A 17,023-nucleotide genomic window follows, 5' to 3' on the forward strand; every position below is an offset into this window, starting at 1 on the left:
TGTAGGATTCATTTTGCTTAGTTAATCAGGGGTTATTAGGGGTTACTAGGCCAGTCGGGGTTACTTAATCAGGGGTTACTAGGTCGGTTAGGGGGTTACTAAGGGGGTTACTTAAGTGGGGTTACCTAAGGGAATACTAGATGAGTTACTTGAGGGGTTTTTTAAGTGGGGTTACTAGAGGGATTACTTAATGAGTTACTGAGAGGTTTCTTAAGTGGGGTTACTAGAGAGGTTTCTTAAGTGGGGTTACTAGAGGGGTTACTGATGTGACATCTTGCCGCACCGTGTGGTTGGGGGCACCCAAAACCCACTGCTCGGTGTGCCGGTCAAACTGAGGTAAATTAAAAAACAGAGGGAGTATTTCTCAAGAAATTGTACCAATTTTTTTTTTTAAATAATAAAAATTAAAAATCGTGCATCATTAATACATCATTAATTTTTGTCATCTACTTAATTAAACAACCAAAGTGGCGCTTCCGCTTAAATAAATAATTTGACTTAATCCATACAATTGACAACTTATTTTGATTATTTAACAGTATTAATTTCTCTTATAAAAGAATTCAACTTATTTTATGAAAGTTCTTCTTTACAATACTATTTATTTATTTATTTATTTATTTATTTTTTGGAAATACAATACTATATTTTTTAGGATAAGATGATGAGCTTCATAGCAAGTTGACATATAATATCCTACATGGCGTCACGTCTTATAAAATAATTTTGACCAAATTTCTTTTTCTTTTTTTAATATTGGTCGTATATAAAATTATTTCATTGTAAAATTTATCTTGTTTGTACCCTCTATAAATACATAATGGTAAACTCAAATGTATTCAATCTTCATACATTGTAATTCATACTCCAACATTCTCCAATTTCATTATTATATTCAAGGTATAAACTCTATCATAATTTTTTATTTTTTTTTTATTTATGATAGTAAGTCATTTTAGTTGATCATAATGTCGGGCTGAGCACTAATTAGTAATTACTACCATCCATTACTTTTTATTATACCCTCTTTTTGGATCATACAATTGAAAAGTTTGACTATAAATTCAAGCTAATTTATACTCCATACGAAGTAAGAAATAATATACTTAATTAGTGAAATGTTACTAGATTCATTATAGAGTCTACTTTAGTTAAAACAAATATTTATATTTGTGTGCGTATATAAAGTTAAAACAAATATTTATATTTGTGTGCGTATATAATTAAAGCATAAATTCTAATGTATGAATAGTCGTGCAGTGTTGTCACTTTAGATTTAAAATATTTAACTGAATCTTAAAGTTTATGGTGATAAGCAAAAGGGTTACCATAATGCATGTGGGGTTAGCTATTTCCCTACCCTATAAAAAGTGGAAAGAAACTCTTATGAACAGTGTGAATACTATTATACCCCTTAAAATGTTTATTTACAATTTTGTCCTCATTCTATATTTTGATAACTTTAGCCTAACCTTTTAATTTCTTTCGTTCTCCTTTATGTGTTACTGTTTGCTGTCTGGTTATCTTCTTCACTCAAGTCTCAAACACTTTTCTATTCTTTTATTACCCGACCCCTCACGTTTAACCCTTCAAGCTTGTTCTTGTTGATGATGGTGGAATAGGTAATTTTTCTATTCGATTTTAGTTTATAATTTTATGATATTTACTCTGTGTGTTCTGAAAAATTATGATTTGTTTATAGAGAAACACATGGATTGGTAAATTTGTACTCGATCTTTTAGGTGTGATTTGGGTTAGATCTATGTGGGTATTTTATCTGGGTTTAATTTTGCAATTGCAATTATTATTGTTTTAATTGTTTGGATTATAAAAACAAAATTTGGAGGAAGGGTTGATTTGTTGTCTCACATCTGGCTAATTTTATGAAATTCATTTGTTTATTTTATCTGGGTTTAATTTTGCAATTTGGAGGAAGGGTTTATTTTATCCGGGTTTAATTTTGCAATTGAAATTATTCATTCAGTTCATTATGATTTTTTGGGGCTTCATTGTTGTGTTCACAAGAACCACTTTTAGGGCATTAATCTTGAATTTAGAAATTCTCACAAGGAGCAGATGTTACGTATTCAATGTTCAGATAATGTGTCTGTTATGATCTTATTCTTTCTCAGCTTCCAATGAGGGAAGCATGCAAATATGTTGTGAGAAACTTGCAGTGAAGGTATGCACCTCCTGTTATGATTTGTACATGCCTTATAGAAGTTCTTCAGATATCCATTATATCTTGCCAGAATATCATCTTCTTCCGCACTGATTTCAAATGATCATATTTTTTGGTGAAAGGCCAAGTCATTATTGATAAAAAAAAAAAAAAAAACTGTGGTATATTTATTGTAATACTTCGTACGTAGTAATTTATTTTTTGGTGATCAGAGGACCTAAAATTTTTAGATGTATACATATGTTCTATTAGTTCCATAAAACTTAAGCTGACTTGGCTTTCTTACAATGCCATTTTGAAATTGAAATTGCTTGTTTACGTTTCTTTATTTTTTGAGTCCTCTATGGCTCTGACCCTATTTCTCTGTAATAACTCATTTCTTTATTAGTTAAAATAAGATGATTACTTGTGTGTACATTTAGGGTGTGGTTTAGCAAATTTAAAACTTTCTACATACCTTGCTACGTATGAGTTTTGCACTTTTGCATATTCGGTTTCTATGATCATACCCAAGGATTTTTCATTCTATGAGTTAGCTTTGCTGGTTCCTATGAATAGATTTCAATCTGAGTATGCATCTCTACTCTGTAGATACTTTCTTGGCTAAGTCATGGCCATTTAAAGGCATTTTGTATGAAATTAACCCAATCTACTCTTATCATTTGATTGGGAACCAAGGTTATCATCAACTAACTAAATGCCAAAAAAACACCCAAAATATACTATCAACACAGAATTTAGTATCAAATTAAATGTGTGTATGTGTACGCATAATCCTATATAAATTTGTATGTAAATGTAATTATGATTATATACTAAGTCAAAATGTAGGGGGTAAGAAGAAAAGGAGTTTAAGATGCAAGTTGAAGCCATAGGAAAAGGACACAAGACTCTACTAACAACCATGAGCCTTTTCTCTTTCTTTAATTAATGAGCTTGCTTGATTATTCACTGGTCCTTGCTCCTTACTTTGGAAAAAAAATAAAAATAAAAATTGCAACTTTTGTCAACTTGCTAATAATTGCTTGGCTGCTTGCTTATGCTTCTGTCTACTTAATTGCGACATGGCTTCAGGGTACTTAATCTTATGTTCGAGCTCTTCGTTCAATAACAGAAACAATAATTCTAACTCCGGCATGGGATGGTATTTTCCAACTATAGATGTACTGCAGATTTCATCATTAGTAATTTTGAAATTATCTTACTCATCCAAGTCATCATGGAAGGAAGTACTCCGTAGTATTTAACTCTTCAAGAGTTGTTGGCTTGCTCAAACCTAGGGCTTAGCTGCACAGATAGGTAAGACGCCTTTTATATGCTTCAATTGGTGCCTTGATTCTAATTTTCATCTACTTCGTATAATTTTTAACTTTCTTGGCCAAAATTTACAGTGTTGTTTCCACTAACACACTATCAACATTGCTCTTCAGGGTGCTTGGGCCGCTTGGCGAAGCAATAGCTATTAGCTTGAGGAGCAAGCCCATGTATTTTCATATTGGACCGTCAACATCCCTCACCCGAATTCTCAAATGGTCTCTCAAAGCCATTCTCTTAAGGCTAAACTAGGATGCTACACCACAACAATAAGTTCCACCATGTGTCCCTACACGACACAATCCTAAATAACGCGTATGGTTGTTTAAACTCTTTCTTTGTACGACCAAATGACCATTTATGCTGCTAAAGTCAACCCTTTTGTTAGCGTCTTTATCTATGCTTATATTGCACTAACTCATTAAAGCTTTTAATAAAATCGTTTACTATTTTAGTTGATGCAAAACACTAAATTTCTATGGCCTTATTTGACAAGGCTTCCTTGACAATACGATGCAAATTAATGCAATGGAAAGTTGCAAACTTTGACAATATAATACTTCTACAAAACTAACAATTATACGTAGTATACGGAATTTTCCTTAGACATTCATGCCTTGTCGTCAAGAGTATAAACAAGCCGATAAAACTTACCAATAAGGGCTAGCTACTCGCGCGCAACGCGCGCGTTGGCCACCGTAGTCAAAGGAAAATTGGGATCACTCTCATAAATAAGTGATTTTAGTTTTGTAATAATACAAGTTTATCACCTTGATAAACATGAGTTGTTTATCACGGTGACAAATTTGTAATATTTAAGGAAAAACGGCTAATAGTGTTAGCGGTTTTACCATAAACAAATTTTTATTTTTTGTTTGCGCTACTCATGGTAGAACCGCTAACACCATTATAATATTGATGGTAGAACCACTAATGATGCTAGCAATGTTACTATGAACGGTGTTTATTTCATTTAATTACAAATTTGCCATTTGATAAAAGCCTCGATAATTTTTCATTGGCCAAAATAAAAGAAAAGAGATTACTCGAAGAAACATGGAGTTACTTAATATTTTTTTATTATTATTTGATGTCGCTCCTAAAATATATATATGTTGCTTTTATGAACTTATGGGGTTAATCATATGAATAAACAAGGTTACCAAACAAATGAATAATAATTATTCTTATAACGAATATGGTCACTCCATGTGACTAGCCACACACAAGACTTGCCAAAAAATTGATGTTAATTAATTTATTTACAATTGTGTTTATCTAATTATTGCTAAATATTATTCCAATCATTCATAAAATATGCGTTAATTTTTATACGTACAATTTGAATGGAAAATTTGTCTGGAAAGAACATATATGTTCACTATTTTGTCATGAAATACCTTATATGTTTAAAGTGGTCTAAAAGAACCTCATAAGTTTATTTTGTTGTTTGGAGAGACCTTGAGGTCGAAATCCGGCAATAATTGACTTTTTTTTTCCGACGTTGACCTCTCACATGACCTTAAAAAATTACCCCCTTATTCTTTTTTTCCACGATTTTTCTCCAATTGCTCCTTCTTTCTTTTCTAATCCCCAAATGACACAAAACAAAATAAAAGAATTTGAGGTAAATCATGGAAAAAAAAAAACAAAAAGGGGTCATTTTTAAGGTCATATGAGATGTCAACGTTGGAGAAAAAAGCCAACTACTGCCGGATTCCGATCTCAAGGTCCCCCCAAACAATAATATAAACTTATAAGGTCCTTTTAGACTACTTTAAACATATAAAGTCCTTTCAAACAAAATAGTGAACATATATATCCTTTCCGAACAAATTTTCCAATATGAATAGAACAAAGTCTAATATTCTACTTCTCCTACCTCTTAAATAATACCTCATTATTTTTTAATGTGTTGTGGTCATCTAGAGGAGAACTGTTTGTGATGACAAATTGATCATATTTGATTCATAATATTACATCACGTTGCTTTATATAATATTGATTAAATATATAAACTAATCTTGGAATTCAACCATCAGTTTAAGATTTATCTGATAGAGTTGGTCTTCTAATACTGTTTTCTCTTGTGAAGGTATCAATAAACTAGGAAACAATGTCTTCAACAGAACCAGTAGACCATGATGTAACCCAATTAACCGATGAAGAGAAAGCAACAATCAATGAGGTAATGAAGGTGGCGCAGACCTTGTTAGAAACCAACAACAAAGGCGCAATCGATATTCCACTTGCTCTACGGTTGCAGGTGCTATGAAAAATTCACAAAGCCGACCAATTATGCTTCATAAAATTCTTGATGGCTCTGGAGTTTTTGTAGTGAAGCCACCTACGAATGTTGGTGGGAGTAATGATACTGGTGCATTTATGCATAAGGCTCAGGGTTTTCCTCATGTTCCAGTACCCGGCGGAGGCGGACCCGGCCCCGTGATCATAGGTTGTAAGGCTGCGGTGATATATGGCACCTTTGATAACGATCTTCTTCAACTTGGATATCTCTTAGCTTGGTTCAAGGCTGAGAGTTCTGATGAACACAAAGTAATCCTTCAACCATTTTTTTTACTTGACACATATCTTTTATTAAGTTTGTTAACATATAAGTTAGCGACTAATTATTCTCTAGTCATCAATATTTCCTCCGATTTTTTAACTGTTACACGGCCGTTTTTTTAATTATGTGTTAACACTTTTTTCTTGACAAACTTTCCCATTTTAATATTATACTTTATTACTTTCCTTCCATGGTCCCTAATCAAACCTAATACTATTATTTTTTCTCAAATCTTTACTTTTCAATAAGAAATTTAACTCTATAATCTATTCTTATAATTTTTTAATACATTATCTTCCCCACTTACATATTTTTTTATGATAATCAATTAATTAAGTTAAAACTATGTGTCGGTCATAGTGCAACACTTAAAAAGCGGATGAAATAGATAAAAAATTATAAAAAGTTGATGTTACAATAATATACTGTAAGATTTCATTAGGAAGGATTCTAACAATTTCACACATTACATTTTGTTTAAGTAGAGCTTATAAAGAGTATCAAATGTCAAAGTATTTCAATTAAAAAAGTAGGGCACAAATATTTTGCCAAATTTTGTTTTGAAACTTTACTTTTTATGTACTTCTGTTTGATATATGGTTCTTTTATGTATATTTTTTTTTTTTAATTGTTTTTAGGTGTATGTGGAAGCTGGGAAACTTAGTAAGCTCATGAAGATGGAATGGAGTGATATTGTTCAAAAATTGGATGCATCTAGCAGCAAAAGTAGCTACTTGGACCACATGTATGGTGCTTTTTCATCTGCTGAAATTATGCTTCTAGGCGACAACCTGGCCTTGCTTGGTGCAAGCTCTAATGGAGTGATCCTTCGTGAAACTACTTCCGAGTCTTGATTTTGAGACTGTCATTGACATAATATTATACGTTTTATATCTTGTATTAATAGTCACATTGATACTTGAATTTGAACGAAGAAGTATATATGTATATGTATGTTATTTAAGTGATCTTCCTTCCTCTTTTTTTTTTTTTTTTTTTTTTTAAATTATTATTATTATTATTATTATTTATTATTATTATTATTATTATTATTATTATTATTTTCTTTTTATGAATTTGATCCTTTTGCTTTATGTAATATCTAAAGGGGCCTTTGGAACTTTTTTTATTCTGCGTTTTCCATTTTGTAATTTCAAGCTATTATCATGTTAAATAATGTATTTTGTAAGCTATTCAATAAACTATGCCTCAATGGTTTTGTATTGTTTAAAGAAGAAAACGATATATTTAGTTTTCCTTAACAATGTGTCCATGTGGTATATTATACTTTGATGTTTTTTAGTTCATGGATTAAGTATCACTCATTTGCTTCACAAATAGGGCTACAAATTCCCATATTTTTCCACACCCTTGACCCATAGCCGAAACATTGCAACCTAGAAAGACCTTTTGACCTTAGGGGTCAGGGTTCAAAGTCTGTAGAGGAGATAAACTCAAGCCTATTAAGCCTATGTGTCATGCCAAAACATTGAGCGAACCTTGTATCCCTCTTTTTGAGATGCCAACTTGAAAAGATGGATTTGACGCTAGGGAAGAGAATGCAGTAAATTCGGTTTGGGGCAAAAAGTGATATGGCCTTCTTAGTTCCCTATGCTTAGCATGGTTACTTTTCGACCTATGCTTGGATATCCTTGAGCATTTATAGCTTTATTATCCTTGAGCATTTATAGCTTTACTAGCATTGGTTTATTTACTTATTTATTTATTATTTTTTCTTTATTTTTTGAGGAAAAGCATTGGTTTCATTTAAAAGTCCTATTGGAGTTCTATTGTTTGTTTTTTCTTTGGTTAGATTGGCTTAGTTTCATTGCAAGTGTTATGGGTTAAACTCTTAGGAAATCGTTGAGTATTGAGTATGATCTTGCCTTGGTTAGCTGCCAAATTGAGTATCCTATAGTGTATTTATAACTTCCATTACACAAAAACAAAAACAGAAAATAAATATATTATCCAGTAGTATGATGGTGTTTATAGCCCCTCTCCATCGCCGTACACGCAAAACTCCAGTCAGTTTCCAGCTTCACATAGCCAAATTAAGCATAATGCAACCTTCCATAATGTGGGTGTCCTGAAACCATTCAACCAAACAATTTACCTGGTACAGACGGCAAAATGTAGTTATTTAATATCAAGTATATAGTCATTGTTTTGTTTTTTAAACAATATGACTGAAGGCATAAACACTGTTATCACATATGACGGCATAAAAAAAGGGCTGTCACATACTCTCACAAGACTCACAAGACTGTTGCAAGAGAAAAGAAACTATCAACACCAATATTACGCACAACCAATACTCATCTATACCTCTGAAAACGGAACTGTTATAAACTTTACACTGAAAAGAATAGGTCAGCCACATTAGTCCATCCCTCATCGAAACAATCATGAAAGTTTTGAACTTCATTGCATATAAAAGGGAAATCCTTCTGAATATGCAATGTGAGTAAACTTATCCATTCATCATCTAATATCCAAATTCAAGCTGATTACAGAGTTTAGATTCACATTAATATCTGAATTCTCAATGACAACTACAAGAAATTTAGGAAATTTTCACCCACCTTGGTTCCAAAATGAAGCTTCTGTATATAATGTTATTTCACATTTGATCTACAGTTGATAACATGTAAATTCCTAAATTATTTTTTGTTTTTTCTATATACCATAACAGAAGTTATGTAAACACGCTTAGAATATCATATATAAATATTCTTCCAACACATTTCAGAAAATCGCAAAATAAAATAAAATAATTGAATATGTTAGAATATCATTAAAGCTGGCTGACAGAGAGGAGAGGATACATGTGTGTGTAAATCGGGGCTGAAATTGAAGAAATTCTATGTCTCCAAGGATACTGAGCGGATTGATTAGTGTTATGGAGATAACTTTGCAGAATTTCAAACAGAGATTAAAAACATTAAAGTTAAGGTGAAAGGAGCAAAGCAAGACATGACCAAGAAAAACTGACCAAATTGGGGAAAAAACAATAGAGGGTAAGTTGCTACTTAGCAAAGAGAATCTCTCAGGCGACAATTAGCAATAAAAATAGATATCTGGCGACATATTAGAAAATAAACACGGTTTCGGTGACCAGTAAAGGCAAAAAAATGGGCCTAAAACAAGTGTTTTTGTCATTTGTCATTTTTTGTTAAGTGGCTAACATTGGTTTTGACAAGATGTTTGCACTTGTTCATGAATCATGATGAGAATTAGAATACAAAAAGTTGATTCATTCTTTTTTTAATTTTTATTTATTTGATTTATCTTATTCCCTTTGCTATAAAAATCAGGATATTTTAGAAAATAACACTAAAAAAATCACACAAATTTGATTATAACACCACAAATTTTAAAACTTTTATTATAGCACATTAACACCACCAAACCCCAAAAAATTGATTTCACCACCACTTAACTTTGCCATCCAAAAAACCGTTAGTGGGTCCCACATTGTACACGTGTCAATTATTTATTGGGTTGAAAAAAATGAAAAAAAAAAATTAAAAAAGGAAAACCCTAAAATCTTAACCCAGCTACCACCGGTGTCGGTTCCCACCGCCGTCACTCTAATCCACCCAATCCCAGCCGACCACCCTCGACTAGACGAATCTAGCCTACCACCCTCGACCATCGAAACCAGCCAAGCCATACCCCAACCTCAGCCTCGATTTGGTTTCTAGGTACGGGTTTGGGTCAGTGAGGGTGAGAGGAGTAGGCAATTTGTGGGTTTGGGTATGGGTGTGGGTTGGGATTTCGGCGGTTTGGCAACAAATTTGGGTAGGGAAAAGGATAGGAGTTTGGCGACGGTGGTGGGGGTGATGTTGCTATTTCGCAGGTTTAGGTTGGGGATACGGTGGTTTGGCAACGGTGTGGGTTGGTTTAGGTTGGGGTTAAGGTGGGTTGACGACGTTTTTTGAGGTTCGTCAACAATTTGGCAGTTCGGCTGGATATGGGTTACAACGGTGGTGGGGGTGGTGGCTGGGTTAGCATTTTAGGGTTTTTCTTTTTTAAAAAAAAATATTTTTTTTATTTTCTTTTTTTTAATTTTTCTTTTTTTAAATTCAATAAATGATTAACACATGTACAGTGTATGACCAACTTAACGGTTTTTTAGATGGCAAAGTTAAGTGGTGGTGAAACATTTTTTTTTTTTTTTTTTTTTGGTGTTATAATCAAATTTTGGGTTTTTTTTGTGGTGTTATTTTCTAAAATATCCTAAAAATCATCTAGTATTAACTACTATGGCATAGCATTCAATTGTATAAAATCACATTAACAATTATACTTGTTAGTATACTATGAAGCTACTCTTTGATGATCCCAAAATCCCTTAATTTGTTGATAGAAAATTTAAAAGATAATTAAACAATTCATCCAATGGTTCCTTTTCCTCACTCGTACTTTGCAGCCATAAATTGAAAAGTGTGATAGAACTAATTTACAAAGCATTAGTTGGGTGATAAATTTTGGCCTAATAATAAGAAAATAAGGAAATAAGTCAAAAAGGTTTGGTTAAATAATTAAATACGTTGATCCAAGAGGCCAATTTTCGTCAAAACTATAAATAAAAGAGAAATGTTATCAATATGTAAAAATTATAACAAACTGATATTATGAAAGCATAAAGTAAAAAAAAACTAAAAAAAAATCACATATGATAATATTTTTCCTTAAATAATCATAAAAGTCAATCAATGTAAAAATATAGAAGTTAAAGTGTTGCAATTATAGTGAAACGAAGTATTAAAAAAGAGAGCATGCTTGTATTGACACTCGTGTTAATTTGTAGTGAAAAACAAAAATGGGAGTATCCGGGTAGTTTGTACTAGGAGTGCTTACACTGATTAGTGCCATAAGAAAGTGCTTGTATTCTTCTTTGGCTGTTGCAAAATTATGCTAGTTCGGATCTTTAATTTGTTTCCTAATTATCACAATTTTTGGACAAAACTACCCTGAATATTTATATAAACTATCCAAAATACCCCACTTGTCTACAAAATGCTGCCCCAATGATATTTTATTGAAATAAATATCATAAGTGCATTGATTCTTTCAATATATTTGATTGAAATCTCACCTGTTACTTCATCTGACTGGTATCACTCTCAGTCTCTCTCCACATATTAAGCGTTATCTCTCCCTCTCTCAATGTATCTCCATTGTTCTTCAATTTTCTCAAGGACCCTAAAAAAACTAAAAAAACTGTGCTATATCTCTTCAATTTCATGAAAAAAAAAAAAAAATTAAAAAAAAAAAAAAAAGGCTTTGTGATTTTTGATTGATCAAGACCATTAAGCACCAACCCTCAAGAATTTTCTCAAATCTTTAAATCCTCTCTTAATAATTCAATTCTCTCCTCATCCTTCAAGCTCTCTCTCGTCAACAAAATCAAAGGAAGTAAGTTGAAAATAGAGGATTTTGATATTAGCGGGATTATTAATGTTGAGAGCAGCGTAAGAGGATAAAGACATGTTAGAATTACACTTTGTTTGGATTGAAGGAAATGGAAAGAAAGGAAGGAAAGGGAAATGGAGAGATGTAATATATTTTATTTGGATAATAAATGGTGATGGAAGGGGATAGGAGGGGAGAGAAATGGAGGGATTATATTGTAAGAAATTGATCTCTCTAACAATAGAGAGATTTGGAAATTCATCATTCTTCCCTCCTCTCTCATTCCCTTCCCACTCCTTCCTCTCCCTCTCTTTCTTTTCTTTCCCTTTTCTCTTACACCGTTAAGGAGTTAAGTAGTTTCAATAACCAAACCTACACTTTCGCCACCACTTCCATGGTCCATTAATGACGATTCCGGCATCTAAAAGCTTGCATCTCTGTGCTTTCAAAAAGGTGTTTTTGATCTCTTGTTGCCATTTATTGAGGTATTGAAGATTTAATTGAGTGTGATATTGACACATTTTGGGTTATTGGGAGGAAAAATCTAATTTAATTGATGGAGAAATGAAATCAAGAAAAAAGTATTAGAGAAGTTGATCAACTACTCTTCTTTTCTAGGTTTAAAATAGAAAATTGGGTTTATTAAGTTGCACAAAGTTGGGTTAGCTATAAAGTTTTCACGATTTTTTTGTTTTTTATCAGAAAATTAATCTCATTAGTAACCCAAAATTTTAAAAAATTAAAATATAACTCATACCCAAAACATTTGTGTTTACTTCATTTTTATTAGCTGAAACAATAAGCACATCCTTCCTTAAAACATGTGTATTTAACCAACTACCATGGTGTAAAAATACAACCACATTGTTTTGGTTGGGCCAAATTGTTCAGGATTTTTCTTACCAAAATCGTCCGATTTTGTGCATTGCTTTTTTAAAAACAACAAATCTTATCCGAATCAAATGTCCCAACCCCACCTCACATCCCATTTTACTCAAAAGTTACTTGTCTCCTAATATAGGCTTTAAGCCTCTAATTGGTTTGTCTAACTATTCTAATAGCTTACAACTATTATAAAATTCCAAAAGGCTTTGAAATCAAATTCACATATTTCACGTCACAACAATCACTGTGCGATCAATGCAACATTTTCATTGCCGAGAAATCGTGATCATTAGTTCAATTGCAACTGCGATTGCAACCAAAATCATATTCAAACCATGCATATACTGCTGCCTTATTTTTTCGGTGAAAGCAATTTGTACCAATAAAGTGCTTCATTTAATGCAATTTGGGAACATTACGACTCCCTCCATTCTCATTAATTCTCATGAAAAATGAGAAGTGAACAATATAAAATGATATGGAGGAAGTACAAACTTATATCAAGCTTTCCTTAAAACTCTTATTTTCTAAATCTCTTCTTAAATTTCAGCTCAATTACACAATTGATCTGCATGCTTTACATTTTTTCTGAAAAACTAACCTGATTCCTAGCACTGTTATTACTCCAAAGAGAGATGCTGAATTGGTTTTTAGATTGTAATTGCTGAATTTTTGGTATAAAAACCAACTAGATTAATTTGATTCGCCTGAGATAGAGGAAACTATTTTTACTTTAATCCTTTAAATCTTCAACTACCCTAGCCATAGAGTTTGGAAAATTCTATATTCGCACAACATTACACAAAATAGCACTTATTGAATAAGATGAATGCAATAACACCATAAAAAATTCTTCAACCCATATCATAGTGATATAGAACAAGATGCATAGTTAAGAATCATTTCAAAGCATCATCAACTCAACAAAAGCAATAGAAAGAACAGCAACTCACCCTTTCCTCCCGGGGTTTTCGTGGAGCAGAAAAATTAGCTGCTTTTGTCAGTCATATTTTTCCTCACGGCTCTTGCATTATCATACTCAAACTTCAACACATTGCATATATGAGAAGTATCCTTGATATAAAACGTCCTCCCAATGTAACTCTCCTCAATCAATGGAAAATAATGGATTAAAACATTATTAACAACCCAATACCATGACGACGCAAGAACCGTCCCCAAAATCGCACCGGCGCTAACCTGTGCAATGGTATGATACCCCAAATAAACCCTTGAAAACATAGTTAACACTGCCATAAACCAAGCAATCACTTCCACAATCCACTTATTCTCATTCCCACCAAAAAACCCGGCTTTTCGATAACTCAACAGCGTAAAATACGTAGCGAAAAAGAACATATATTGCGAATGGCTTGAAGGCCAACCATGGGATTCACATACTTCAAGCAATGCACAGGTTTCAGGGCGCGATTGTTGCACACATGATTTGATAGATTCACTGATAAATTGAGAAATAATCAAACCAAGAGCAAAACACATACCCTGCAATTCACGGCGGAAGAAAAAATGAGCTACGAAACCTCCAAGACTGATGAAAACTGGCACCAGAGAAATCCAAGCAAGAAAATGCCCAATTTTATCTCCTCTAGGGTATCGAACATGGGTCAAAGTTACAGCCTTTAATGGCGAAGCCGACATTGTTGATCAAATTGAAATTCAATTTCTGGGAATTAGGGTTTGTGATCAATTTCAGTGAGCTGCAGAATTAGTGAAATTGGGCATCAAGCCATCAATTGAGGAAGAAAAATAGGGGGGTTGATTGAGAAAGAGAGCAGATTAGTGGGAATTTTGGGGTGATTGAATCGGTAGAAAATTCGATTGGATCTAAAAACGGGGACTTTTTGGGAGAGTGATGCAATGTAAATATGTAATGGTAGCAAATTTCTAAGAACGTGTCTGAAAGTGATTCTGGAAGGAAGTAACCATTTGTGATTGATGGTGGAATTGGCATGAAAATGGGAAAACAACATGAACCACGGAGTCAGCCACACGTGGACTGCTATTAATAATATGGTCTTACTCAGTTGTTTGACATTGCTTCCTGGTTCGTACAAATTTTATTTATTTATTTTTACAAAGTAGTTGTACAAATTTTAATTGAATGGTCTAGTAATTGGAATAACTCTCGGCTGTCAAATTTCAAATCGAAACCGTTTAACTGTCCGAAACCGACCGACCCAGATGAGAACCGAACCGATTAAAAACCGATTTTTTTGAAACCGGAAACCGACCCGAACCATATTTTAGTAAACCCGAAACCGAATCGACCCGAATAATGTTAAACTGTATAAGAACCAAACCCGTTAACAAACCGAACCAAATATAAACCGAATTGAAAGAAAACCGAACCGAAAAAGAACCGAACCGTATCTAACCCGAAACCGGTTCCAACCCGAAACCGTTTAAACTGGCAAAAAAACCGCTTACACCGAACTGTTAGCAAACTGCTACCCGTTTGCACCGAACCATTTAAAAACCGAACTGATTGTAAACCGAATTGGTTATAAACCGAACCGTTTATGAACCAAACCGCTTCTAAATCGAACCGTTTACAAACTTTTTATATAATTAAATGGATTTTTTTTTTGACGGGAATATAATTAAATCGAACCGTTTACAAACTTTTTTTTTTGACGGGAATATAACTAGTAAGATTAGTATGACTAAACTTGAAACAGAACATAATATGTATCTATAAAATCAATGAGAATTTGTTTATAATATGATGCTTAAATATGAAATGATTCGCGACTTTATATAAAACTTGTGAACGCAAAAGGTTAGCAAGTACTATCAAATTTCAAACCAAAACCATTTAACTGCCCGAATCCAAACAACTCGATAAACAATTTATTTTTTAAAACTGAAAACCGACCCGAACCGTAATTTAGAAAACTTGAAATGGAACCGATATGAATAACGTTAAAGTGGTTAAACCATCGAAGAACCGAACCAGTTATAAACTGAACTGAAAAAGAACCAAACCAGTTATAAACTGAACCGAAAAAGAACCGAACCAGTTATAAACTGAACCAAAAAAGAACCGAACTGTTTTTAACCCGAAACCGTTTCCAACCCGAAACTGTTTGAACCGAGATAAAAACCGTTTACACCGCACCGTTAACAAACCGCAACCCGTTTGCACCGAACCATTTACTACCCGGACTGTTTACAACCCGAACCGAATTAAAACCGCTTAAAAATAAACCGAAACCGAATCGAACCGATAACCATTTAAACCGAACCAAAACCGACCCGTGAGACAATTAAACCGATTCCAAACCGACCCGATTAAATACCGAACCGATTTCAAACCGAATCGAAACCGAACTGTCAAACCGTTTTGACAGTGCTACTCTCGGCAAATAGCACCTACTCCCTCTGTCCCATATTATAGTTTCTATTTGTGTTTTTCCCGTGTTTAAAAAATAAGAGAACAAAATAAATGAACAATAAAAATTTTAATATTTGAAAAAAGTTATTAAAACACTACCTTAACCACTAACTGCTAACCAAATCACTAATTTACCAAATACTTTTATTTTTCCAATTATTGTTTTGGCTAGGTCCAAACACTGATCATTACCCAGACGCTACTGCAAAACAAGGTTTTAATTCAACATCTAGTAAAATTGCCTAGTATTTTACAAAAATTAAAACATTCAATCAACACCTGATAAAATTGTGCTATTGAGTACTACCTCCATTTTTATTATTATTATTATTTATTTTACACCGTTTAACTTTTACACTATTCTCACACTACATTTTGACTCTCTTATATGACTTATAGATATGATAAAATATAGTCATGTGGGATCTTGTTTAAATCTTCCTGATGCATATTATATTAATATCTACTTTTTATAATTTTACAATATTGATAATTGAAATTATTAAGCGTTAAAAATATGCGTTGATGAGCGCGATAATAAAAAGGTGTCAACTAAAAAAAACTCAGGTAGTATAATCAATAGAAGCTAATACCAATAAACAATTCCTATCAAACCCAAAGCTAAAGACATTAAAAGTCATTGTTATAACCCATTTCATCCCTTAAAGAAAAGCTTAAGGACATATTTGGTAGAGTTTATTGGAAGAATATTAGATTATTTGACCAATATTAGCTAATTGAACACTATGATAAGTTAAGTGGGGAGTTTGGTGATGAACTGATTCAAAAGGTTTATTTGATGCCTATTCCACCAAATAAGCTCATTTTCAATAAGTTACTTGAAGGAGCTTTATTATTAGCTTATTCAAGTAGTTTAAGGTGAATATGCCCTCATGTAACAAAACCGCACCACAATTAAAATATGTCAGTGTCCTTGTTTGTTATTTTTTATACTCAAATTGATGTAAGAAATTAACTATTTAACCACCACTTTTATTTAATTAGCTAATACAATCAATTTGTTAAAATCAGATAACACAATCAAATTCGTCTTTAAGCTTTTCACCCAACACTACTTAAGTTATATCTTAAAGTGCTTAATGCGGAACGTGAAATAAACCACCTTCTTTCACCCTTTGATCATATAATGGTTAAAAAAATAATAAATAAATAAAAAAAACCCAACATGTCCTGTTCTTTTGGATATTTGTTCTAAGCTCCAATTGTTTGAATAATA

General features: G+C 32.7%; 1 protein-coding gene and 1 pseudogene across 3 annotated transcripts; one reads left to right on the forward strand and one right to left on the reverse strand.

Moving 5' to 3' along the window:
* Nucleotides 1-5,612: 5,612 nt before the first annotated feature.
* LOC145571139 (uncharacterized) lies at nucleotides 5,613-7,032 on the forward strand (annotated as a pseudogene). Its single transcript, XR_014096565.1, has 2 exons — nucleotides 5,613-6,052; nucleotides 6,704-7,032. The product of XR_014096565.1 is annotated as an uncharacterized LOC145571139 (transcript).
* An 870-nt stretch (nucleotides 7,033-7,902) lies between these two features.
* Nucleotides 7,903-14,350, reverse strand: LOC145570502 (lipid phosphate phosphatase gamma-like). 2 transcript variants are annotated; one of them, XM_081629619.1, is made up of 2 exons: nucleotides 13,325-14,350; nucleotides 7,903-8,154 (listed from the first exon to the last, which is right to left on the reverse strand). In XM_081629619.1, exon 1 carries the CDS (start codon nucleotides 14,028-14,030, stop codon nucleotides 13,359-13,361), a length of 672 nt encoding a protein of 223 aa, XP_081485745.1. In that variant the 5' UTR covers nucleotides 14,031-14,350; the 3' UTR covers nucleotides 7,903-8,154; nucleotides 13,325-13,358. The 2 variants fall into 2 exon arrangements, with proteins under 2 accessions (XP_081485745.1, XP_081485744.1); XM_081629618.1 differs by having other exon boundaries at nucleotides 7,903-8,181.
* Between the last annotated feature and the right edge of the window lie 2,673 nt (nucleotides 14,351-17,023).

The sequence above is a fragment of the Chenopodium album genome, chromosome 12 (genome assembly GCF_948465745.1).
Source record: "Chenopodium album chromosome 12, dcCheAlbu1.1, whole genome shotgun sequence".
NCBI classification, from domain to species: domain Eukaryota; kingdom Viridiplantae; phylum Streptophyta; class Magnoliopsida; order Caryophyllales; family Amaranthaceae; genus Chenopodium; species Chenopodium album.